This window comes from Acyrthosiphon pisum, chromosome X, assembly GCF_005508785.2.
Source record: "Acyrthosiphon pisum isolate AL4f chromosome X, pea_aphid_22Mar2018_4r6ur, whole genome shotgun sequence".
NCBI classification, from domain to species: domain Eukaryota; kingdom Metazoa; phylum Arthropoda; class Insecta; order Hemiptera; family Aphididae; genus Acyrthosiphon; species Acyrthosiphon pisum.
The window spans coordinates 6,771,475-6,783,346 of NC_042493.1; the positions used below are offsets into that span (position 1 = coordinate 6,771,475).

The 11,872-nt window shown below is 26.4% G+C and overlaps 1 protein-coding gene across 5 annotated transcripts in view; it reads left to right on the plus strand.

Moving 5' to 3' along the window:
• The first annotated feature begins 337 nt into the window (after positions 1–337).
• LOC100165070 (glucose-6-phosphate exchanger SLC37A2) overlaps positions 338–11,872 on the plus strand; it is a 17,930-nt gene continuing 6,395 nt past the window's right edge. For 2 of the 5 annotated variants that reach the window (XM_008183909.3, XM_008183910.3), the window contains exons 1-7: positions 339–482; positions 1,586–2,261; positions 6,073–6,242; positions 6,384–6,462; positions 6,747–6,882; positions 6,959–7,040; positions 7,118–7,338. In XM_008183909.3, coding sequence (XP_008182131.1) covers positions 2,161–2,261; positions 6,073–6,242; positions 6,384–6,462; positions 6,747–6,882; positions 6,959–7,040; positions 7,118–7,338 — 789 coding nt within the window. In that variant the 5' untranslated portion in view covers positions 339–482; positions 1,586–2,160. Of the gene's footprint in view, positions 483–1,585; positions 2,262–6,072; positions 6,243–6,383; positions 6,463–6,746; positions 6,883–6,958; positions 7,041–7,117; positions 7,339–8,473; positions 8,567–11,872 lie in introns of all 5 variants that reach the window. The other 3 variants (XM_016803662.2, XM_008183908.3, XM_016803663.2) reach the window with 3 other exon arrangements.

The window sequence follows — 11,872 nt, forward strand, 5'->3', positions numbered from 1 at the left end:
AACCGAAACGATTGATTATTGTACAATTTTTGGTTTGACGATATTTTTTCAAGTTCGCTGAATAGTGCGTGTGACAGATGCATAATATTAATAGGTCTATTCTAACATAAAAAAGTGACGAAGAGCGTCCGCTCAAACCAAGTCAAACCACACGCAGACAAAACGACCACCCTGTACGTGTTTTATTCTGCCGCCAGCGTTAAAGTGTGACTGTTCGAGCGGATCGCGCGCGCCCGTAGCGGCGTCGGTGCGCGCGCGATTTGAACGTGATCGCGCGGCGGTGGGCGGTCGCGCGGGGGGAAGCAGCGCGCTATAAGAGGGAAAAATAAGAAATTAAAAAGAAGCGACACGCGTTCCGTATCATTTTCCAATTGGCGCTCGTTCACCGCGGCCGTGCCGTCGATCCGACAACAGTTGCAGCAGCAGCAGCAGCAGCAGCAGCCGCCGCCGCCGCCGCCGCCGCAGCCGCCGCCGCATTAATCGTAATAACAATAATTATTATTATATTATTATTTATTATTACCTATTATATTGTTATTTTTTTTATTATTTACCTATTATTATTACTGTCGGGTTTTTTCTTCAATTTCCTACTTTTGCAGTTGGCCGCCGCGAAATCGAAAATATTTTAATATATAGCCTTTTACAACGCACTTGCCTAAAACGTATAATAATATTATATTATAATGTATAGTATTGTTTTTATTTTATAATGAGTAATGACGGATAATAATTGATTAATATTAGGTACCCATAGTCGCGTAGTTATTTAAATTATGCGTTATATATAATAATTTTATCATCTATGATTATAATTTATAATTAATTTTTAGTGTCATAATCGGCATTATTAAAATATTATATTATTATAGTATAGGTACTATCATTCATACTTTTATTGCCATAATATATTCGTAGCGCGTAATACATAGGTACCTAGTATAATACACGTTGAATCGTTCGCTATCGTCCAATTAATAGTAGCTGTACAATAATTATTTCCCTACATATTGTTTTTGAAATAAAAAAAAACATTCATCTTTCAAAATGTATGTAGGTACTTACTAATATACCTATTATATAACAGGCAACTGCTAGAATAGTTAGATAATATAATATTATTATAGGTACCTAGTCGTCTACTTAACACACGCCGTCACCGATACCTGCGCATATATCGTAATAATATACACGTATATTATTTGTTATTTTTGTACGTTGTACCTTATATATCGTATACATATTAATAGTTTTTACATTTTTACACGGACACATTAAATAATTATTATATAATTATATAAATATATCATGATATAGATTATAATATCGCGCGTAACGCGCTCGGCGTACAGTGGTTGGATTATTATGATCCGCCGCCGATCTTGGCGCATACCTACCTACCTACTTAATATTGTTAAATTAATTTTATATTTTAATGCCTCTCCTATCTGCCTGTACATGATATGTTTATATAATAGGCACACTAATAGTATTTAATTATATTATTATCATTTGCGAGCGCAGCGCCAAAAGATTTGATTTTTTTGATTTATTTTTCCGGCCTTCCGCCCGTTCGCGCGTGCAGTCTACGGCCGTCACTATTACCACACGCCGCCGCCGCCGCCGCCACAACTACTTCTACATCGCGGCCGGTACAACTGCCGTTGCCACAATCGCCGCTGACTACTGATACGGCCGCCGCTGATAACTCGTGGTTCTCACACGACGGCGATGATAGTATGATACAATAAACAGTCGTCGACCGGTTCGGCTCCGTTTCAGTTTTTTTTTTTTTTTTCGTTTAAATTTTAGTTTTTCGTTTTTCGCGCTCCTCCCTTTCTTCTTCCCCTCCCTCGTCGCCTTCGAGCTCAAGTCTATTATTCACCTACCTGCTCACCGACGCCGACAGCTTGTAGTTAGAAATAAATAGGTTATTTACTTTAACAAAAATAAACGCATTTTTCGACATGCAACCGCCGTCCACGTCCTCGTCGTCCGCTCAATTCAGTTCCTACAGCAATGTTTTCCGTTTATTGTAGTCGGCACCCGAACGTTTCTCATTAGAGCCGAAAAGCCTTTGACTTTACGTTCCTCCACTCTGGCGTATTGAAACTTCGCACCACACGCATCACCAACAAGACGAATCATCCGTCCGCCGTCATGTCGTCACCAACCAACTCCGTCCCATATGGCGTACAGATTCTGCAAAAGATTGCCGACAAGTTTCCCCGCCTCACCCGGATCGTCGACCGTGAAAATTTGTGAGTATACCAAAAGTATCCTAATACAGACATTCCCGATAGCTGTTTGGGACTAGTAGATAATTACGATTGTGTTCTACCAGTAATAACATCGCCCATGTCTAAAAATATTATCCAACACATTTAAAAAACTAGAAACCCTATTGTATTGTTTAAGTTGACACACCTCATACCATTGATTAAATATACTTATTAATATTGTATATTTAATCAATGCTCATACTACCTATGCTCTTTAGTTGAAATAATGGTTTTTGGGAAGGTTTTTTTAATTACTATTGGAAAATTCTTATGAAACATGTTAGGTATAAGTTCGGTACCTTAAAGTGTTCGCTTATATGTGTTTGTGTGTAGGTACCTACCTATTTCACAGCACATCATTTCCACTACACCAATATTTATTACCTACCTAGATATTTAGTTAGTTATATTTTTAGAATAAGTAGGTTGCATTAACTTGAATTTAGATTACGGGATTAATTTTATATTTAAGTTTAAGGGTGTTGGATTCTGATATTTATTAAGAAATAAAAGTTAAGCAATTTATAGGTTGCGTGACCACCATATAACCGAGATTATAACATTGGTACCGTAGGTTAAAAATAATATCAAACTATTACAACCATTAAAATAGTCATGCCTCGTTGAATACCTTGTGTGATTTTGATAATTTTTATTTTATTTGAACAAAGAACAATTTTTTAGGTGACACCGATGGACTCATTTTTAATTTATTTAATTGTTTATAATGGCAGAAAATCATAATTCAAAATAGGTACTCTAAAAATTGTGACTATTTAAACCCTTATTAAAACTTTTTAAAATCCAATGCAACCAGCATAAAGTTATCATATTTCAAATTAAAATATTATATTTATCGAAATCTCAAATCTAACTATATCAAATGCTCAATCAAATGTTTATCACTGATTTTTCTACGAGGCATGTTTTTGTATTAAAAATACATTGACTCCAACTCCCTTAAATACAATTTATGTGTCTTCTATACTTAGTTATTTAATTTATTAAAAAAAATATATGTAGGTAGGTACCTATTAGTACTTTCTTTTGAGCTAGAATAAAGTTTAAGCATTTAGAGTTACCTATATTATTTTCTGATTTACTGCAAACTTAAACACAACAAAGTTGTGTTTGAATTGTGTAGGTAGGTTAAACACATTATTATTTACTGGTATAAACAGTTGATACGTACCTGCTACCTATTATATCTAACCTTGTAGATCATTAATTCTACTGGAATGACCTGAGACTATTTAACTTAACAAATGTTTTTATTTTACCTTGCTATTAAATATTAATAGACCAATTTAATATAAAACACATTATTAAAAATATTTTACCTTATGAATTTATTAAAATATTTTTTTTTATGATTTATATAGGTACATAAAATAGGTATACAGTCAGCCAAATATTGTTATAAACTCAAAAGTTTAAAAATATATTTAGCTGTCTACTGAGCTATCTACTGTATACAATATTATGGTACCTAATTGTATTATTTTTCTTACTAGGTAACTGTTAACCATTAGTAAATTAAACCCTATATTCCTAAATCTAATACATAACATATTTTGTTAATTACATTCAATAATCTGTTAAAGAAAATATCAGTCATTTAATACATAGTATATAGTTAGGTCCGGAATACTAAGTTCCTATTAGTTCTCAAATAGTGCTTTAATGAATTAGTATTTAAGTTTTAAATTCTCCATCATAGATATTCTTTTAGGCTTCACTTTTTTATGTAAATATGGGTCATACATTTGGAGTAAGCCAAAGGACAAAGATAAAGATTATGACCTTTATAAGTATCACACTGACTATATAAATTCAATAACATAATTATTTTCCTTCATAAAAAATAAATTTCTGGTTTTTTATCATACTAATTATTATTAGGATTAAAAATTTGCTTTTGATTTCATAAATATTCAATCATACCTATATAATATTTTAAACAGATGATTCTTAAATAGTTGCATTCATGTATAGTATTAATTGTATTGTCCAAAGTTAAGTTATATTTTATGAATACCTAAATATATAAATATATATCATTAAATCATTAGGAGTTCAATGAAAAGATTTCCCCATCTTTTAATTATCATCATGTTAATTTAACATTTGTATTACACATTAGTTAAACAATTACCTTAATTAATTTCTTAACTATTTTAATTGCATATTAATTATTTTGATAGGCTATTGAGTTATGTTTGTATAATATAAAATCAACAATGAGTTTTGTTTGTGTAATTAATTAGGTAGTTTGTTTAGATCAAATTCTAGAAATTTACACATTGGTGGAAATCGGAGGAGGGCTTAAGGGGGCCTAACCCGTCAAGCCCCCTCCTTTATTAGTTTTGTAGGATCGAAGCCCCCTAGCTTACATTGATGTTAATAATGTTAGCCCCCCTGAAGTTTTAATGGATTTTCGCCTATGACATTTATAGTATAATCATTTTAATTATCTTAATAAAACTTGCATTTATATGAAGTATATTATTATACTAATATATGATACATTAATATTCATTATATTAAAATACAAAATGTATTAAGTAGAATACATCTAAAAAAAAATTATAAACCAGTGTACCTAGATATTAAGCGGTATCTATAATTTTTTTTTAAGATTCTGTTTAATGTTAGGTAAGATGAAGTAAAAAGTATTTTGTAATATTTCAATATCGAACAAAATTTAATTTGTAGTAAATAGTTTTTTTTGGTGGACTATTAAACATTAATATTTATAGTGATCATATGAATAATTAATAGTTAAATAATTATGTTAGGTATACTTACCATATGGAATTACTAAATTTATCCTGATTATTTTAAAACGATCCGTTTATTAATTTGTTTATCAGTTAATTTTTTAATTCTGTATTCAAAGATACTGTATTCAAACATAATATTAAAGGATTATTTTTGTACTGTTATGTATTTAAATATTTGTATAGGTATTTTGTAATCATAGTAATTTCTTTGATGATGAATAATTAAGTGGTATTGTCAATAAAATAAAATATTTAGCGACCTTAACTTGATTAGAGTTTAGTTTCAACTTGTATTATTAGCTTTCTAGTAATATTTTTAAACTTAAATAGGTAGGTGCTAATCTTTAGTTCTTAAAAAATATTTATCTATTGTATTTATACTTCTTTATGATACTTTTCAAAACATATTTAATTTCTACTTTTTATTCATTTGTAACTAGTTAATTAAGTACCTACTTACCTTGGTTATAAACAATTTGCAAATCAAGATATAGATTGTTATTGATATTTCCTAAAGGCTAAAATAAACAGCAATCACTTACAATAGTATTATTATAATTTATCTGTGGGTAATATTTAATATTGTCAGTTTGTTATAAAGTGATCAGTGATAATCAACAAATATATTGAGCAATGTATTGCAATGTTAAAAGTGGATTGATTGTTTTAGTTTTAAGTAGATTAAATAATTTCAATTGCCTCTAATATTTTTAGATATTTGTAAAGATTAAAATATAAGTACTCTAAATAATAAAAATATGAATATTTAGATGTGAAATCTAAATTTGTTCTACTTTCTTCAAAATTCAGAATGACATATTGTTGTTGTTAATATTATATTTGTGTTAGACATTTTTTTTTCTGATAGTTTTAGTTCTGGTTATAGTTACCTAATTAACATTTGAATAATATTTTTTATAATTTATCTTCTATTATAAAATTATAAATTATGTTTAATTTATATATATGAACTATCTAATTATTTTATCTGTTTTAATTGGTTTTAGGTACAAATATAGTGTTCTCATTTTGACATTCATCACATATGCAGCCTATCATGCATCTCGAAAACCCATTAGTGTTGTTAAAATTGTGTTGTATCAAAACTGTTCTGAAGTTACTACCCCTGCTCCTATTAACAACACAGATCCCGATTGGTGTAACTGGGCACCATTTAGTAAGTTACATTAATTGATGGTACCTTATCTGGAATTATCATATTTTGAATATTGTTCAGTATAAATAAGGTTTATAATAATACATGTATATTAGTTTAACTCACTGTTGTTGTTTTCTTCACTCATTGAAATATTTACAGATGCTGAACACCACAACGCTTTGTTTGGAACATTGGATTCAGCATTCCTTTTTTCCTATGGGATAGCAATGTTTTTTAGGTAAATAAGTATTACAATTAGTGTAAATATTGGCTATAATTAATATAACCAAGTTTTATAGTGTTGAATAAAATATATAGAAAAAATATATCTATTATTATTATTAACTGTTCTTTGTTTTAAAAAATTAATAAATTTTAATTAAGAACTAATATATCTATTTGATATAGGTAGATGGTTTCTTATTTTATTAGTTTCATAATACTTAATTGTAAAATAATGTTGTAATAGTTGTATAACGACGTAGGCACATATATCTAAGTACAATAATGATTTTATTTTAGTGGTATAATTGCGGAACGTGTCAACATACGAATTTTCCTCACTATTGGAATGCTTTTATCTGGTACAGCTTGCTCAATGTTTGGATTAGCTCATTATTACAATATACATTCCATGTGGTATTTTATTGGAGTTCAGGTATTGTACTGAAATTATTGTAGTTAAATTGGATATAAATATTTATATTATAATGTACTATATGTTAAATATTTAGATATTTGGTGGTATTTGTCAAACTACTGGATGGCCGGGTGTTGTAACTGCAATGGGCAATTGGTTTGGAAAAGGAAACCGAGGTTAACTTAAAAATAAGCACCAATTATTATAAATTGTTATTGTTGTTATATTTATATCAATGTCTATGGTGTTATAGGGTTTATATTTGGTATTTGGAACTCTCACACATCAATTGGAAATATCATTGGTACTTTACTTGCCAGTTTGTATGTTGAATCAAATTGGGGATTATCATTTATTGTTCCTGGAATATTTATTATTTCTTCTGGAATTCTAATTTATTTGTTTCTTGTTGTCCATCCATCTGATATAAATAGTGATTCTCACTTGAATGAAAAAGTCCAGAATGGTCACAAGGTAAGATGTTTGTTTTATAGTTTGTTAATTTATAAAATATTTACTATGTTATTTTTATCCATATAATCTAGATACCCTAGATACAATTTTTATAACATAATTAAATAATATATTAAAAACATTAAATTAATTTTATGACATGAAGTCTATTGAAACATTTTGTACCAACGAGTTTAAAATGTATTTTAACAGTAATATTACTTGACTTAAACTAAAACAATTGTCCCTGTAAAATGTATATAAAAGTATATAAATATTTATTAAATTGCATTTAACTTGCTAAATTAGTAATTTAATATAATATTTTCTTATTGTAAATTGGTCATTAAGAAATGTGTTAGCTTAGGCTTAAGTAATTTTGTTGTGCTTATGTTTGAGTTGAAAAAAAGTAAAGATATCTGTTTATATATTTTGTATATATGTGTTAATAACTAAAAGACAATTACTTTTTAAACCTCATTGGAGTGTATCATTTGCTTTTTAGAATTACAATTAAGCGTGAAAATTGGTTAGCTTTTTAAAATGTTATTTATATTACTATTTATTTATTGAGATTGTTATAATAATTTCTTAACTCGATAATAGTAAAAACTTAAAGGTAAAAAAAAAAAATAACATCTTTTAAGTAAAATTTATGTTTAAAATAATATTATTAACTCAATACTCTCTAAGTAAAAAATAAAATTATTGCCCATTAATACGTAGCTCTAAAATAATTATGCTGTGTGCAAATTGTGGATTTAATACCTTTTGTGGTCCATGCATTCAAAGAGAAATTATTACTGACATTTTCATCACAAGATATATTGTTAGAGATTCTAATAATTTTGTTTTTATGTATTTAAAATGTATAACCTTGATTAAGTATTTGATTTTGTGAATACATAACACTGACAGTATTATGTCAACACAATAACATTGGTACTAATTTTAAAATGGCTCAATTCTCTTATGTAATGTAAATATTATCACAATTTGTTTCTTTTTAAAAAGGAATGTTTATTATGATAATAATTACAATTCATAAAAACCATATTTAACATTTTTTTTTTTTTTTAAAACTTAATTCTTATAATTCTGTCATTTCTTAATGCTTTATGTGGGCTTTGTTTTTGTCTTATTACAACATGGTTAGGCCTTAGAGAGGAATGGAATACGAAGACAATCACCTCATCGTGACTATAATGTACCAGAAGAAAATGAAATTTTGAAGGGCAGTTCAGAAGAGGTATGTTAGTGAATTGCTTTAATTTTGGGTTTGTGCTATGAATATAAATAAGGTTCCTTCCTTTGTTATAATTTTTTTTTTTCATATCATTTAAATGCATGATGCATTAATTTATAAATCTTTTATACAATGTGTATAAAAGCTAAGTTATTAATTGCCTAACACTGCTTTACACAAACTCATTGTTAACTCTCATTATTATTATTATGTATAAAAAATAATTATTAACATTGTTTGTTTTTTTTATAATGTTTAATGAATTAAAGGTAGTTTGTTTAATATTTTTAAATTAAAAGAATAAAAAAACCTGTTGTTAAAACCAATTTTATATTTAAAAGCTATATAATGATTAATTTCTGGTTATTTAATTGAGTAATATTATAGTTCGATTTAAGTTTCTGTCTACGACAGGGAATAACTAAAATAGATTTATATAACTTGAATTTTAAGCTATAGCAGATAAGACATTTTTTTAACTTATGTAATTTTTAATTTTCAATGACATAAAGTTAAATTTTAGTATAAAACAATTGATTAATGTTAAGTAACTACAAAATTAAAAAAAAAAACAAGTTTACCATCTACTGTAAAATATATGAATTAAACATTTAAATTGAATTAATTAATCTGAATAATTCTATTCATTTTTGAAATAGAATACGAATACTAATAAATAAATTTTAATATAAATAGAAAACTACAATTTATTTTAATTAAATGTTAGTTTTTTAGTTGTAATATAAATTTTTTTTCCAAATTAAATTTTTTCTTTTAGTTCAAGATTAACTTTTAAACTTAATAAACAAGTAACAAATTAATAAATGTGTTAGGGGTTATGTGTTTTTATGGTATAGTTTAAAATGTATGTTCTGATATTTTATTTTTCACTGAATATTACTTCTTTGGGCATTATATTATTGATTTTTTTTTGTCTAATATGAAACAAGTCATTAAAAACATTGATAGCTTTTACTGTTCTTAAAATATATTTTTTCGGTAATTATAAAATTATATTATTATAAAACAAATTTATTTAAAACATAAATGATTGTTTATTAGTGACATTTTCAAATTTTGACACAACCAAAAGTGACAATGCATTTATGGTTTTAAAGGGATGTTTTGTACAATTTATTTATGCAATTAATTACAGTTAGCTATTGTTAATTATTTGTTTCATATTTATTATACTGAGGCTTTTTATTTTTATTTTTATTTTAACTAACGTATTATCTGAATGTTTGTCGCCAATTTGTTCGTGTCGTCGATACCTATCAACTCATTTTTCAAAGAAAAAGCAAGGTATTGTGATTAATGTTTATGTTCTATTTTTAGCATTTTTTCTTAGCTTTTTGCTGCACATCCATGCTATTAACACTTTATTTTAAATTTGGCAAATATGTATTTATTAATTTGTTTGATTATTATTTTATATTGGTATAAAGACAGGGAGTTTAAAGTTGTCAGATTTTAAAAAGTCATTAATAATTTTTATTAATTTACTTATTAATATTTTTGTTGTGCATTCTGACATTCTGTTCTGATTCAATAATTAAATACAATTATTGGTTTTAATAATTATATAATTTTCCATAACTATTTTTATTTTTATTAGAACCATGTTTATAAATAATTCTTCTAATATTTTGTACAGTGTTTGGAAATATATATTTGTGATAAATTATAACAATAGGTAGAAAAAAGTGTGAAACTCTTGATTTTTCCTCAAAAATATTTGTAATATTTGTACTAAATTGCCTTATATATATTATTATTATGAATATTATTCTAAGATTTGAACTCACATTTTTTCAATTGTTATCTTGGGAAATTATTGATTTTATGTTGTTATTTTTTTTTGATACCTTAAGAACTCACATTCAATTTTTATAGTTAATTTTCATTATTTGTACAGTTCTTTAATTAGTAACACAATCACACTTTGAAATTGGTAAAGGCGTGTGGTATGTTGATATTTTATTTTCTGACAAATTTGATTACATTAAAATAAAAATCATTACTAGTTAATTTTGTTTGGTCTTGTATTACAATTTTTTCATAATATTTGACATTGCTAATAATATCAATATACAAATAAGTATACAAAATATATTCGAAATATTCTATCATGTTTCTGGCATTTTAAAATATATTATCCAGTCAAAGTTTTAGTTCATATATATTATTCAATAAGATTGAATAATTAAAATGGAAATAAAAAAAAGTGCAAATTAATGCAACTACTCCATTATATATAATAAAAACACAATTATTTTGAATATTTATACTCAGATTATTAAATACTGCCCATACACATTTTAAATGGTTTTTTTTTTTTCAAATTTTGAATTTAGCTTTGAATACAGTATATATCAGGGGTCTCCAACTTACAATTCTCCATGTCAAGTTTTTTGAACTGGCCTGCTAAGCTATCTGATATCGTATTTAAGAAAATTTACTTGTTTTGAAATTATACATTTATTTATTTTTAAAGTATTTAAAGATAAGCAATTCCAAACTTCACATTAAGTAACGTAACATATTACAAATTTTTATCTTTCTTAAACTCCATTATATACCTTACCAGTCCTATCTGAAACAACTTTAGACAATGATGCAGGAACGTATTTCAGTTGTTGGAAACCCCGGGTCTAGATAATTAGATCAATAATATTTTATTTTTTTGTTGAAATTTTACTAGTTACAAATTCAAATATTAAACAGCAGCTTAAAAAATTTCAACATGCTAATATTTTTGATGTTCACATTCTTAATTTTTTTTATATATGTAGAAAGGGTTTAACAAAATTATTTAATAATCTTTATTTAATGTTTTGTTTTTTTGTAGTTATGGTATTTCTCATATTTAGTTATTGCCTTTAAAATCCCTATAAACAATTTTTTTGATTAATTCTAAGATGTTCCAGTATAATAAGAATTATTATAAATGTTAATCACTCATTATTAAGTACTATATACTGTTCAAAACAATGATACACTTTATTAATTTATTTTCAAAAATGCAAAAGAATGATTTTGATTGAACTTATCTATTACAAAATAAAAATATTTTTGGCTAGGTTAGTTATTTTATTACTTTTTAATTTTCATAAATTAATCTGATAAAATTCTACTGATTGAAATTGAATTAGTAAATAATGATTTACATGACTTTCATCCTTATAAATAAAATTCTGCTGACACTAATGATGTTTTAATAAAATGTGTGCTTAATTGATATTGTGTTTTGCACTGTCTTGTCTTATGAATATATTGCTATTAATAAAAATCGTTCATTCAATTATA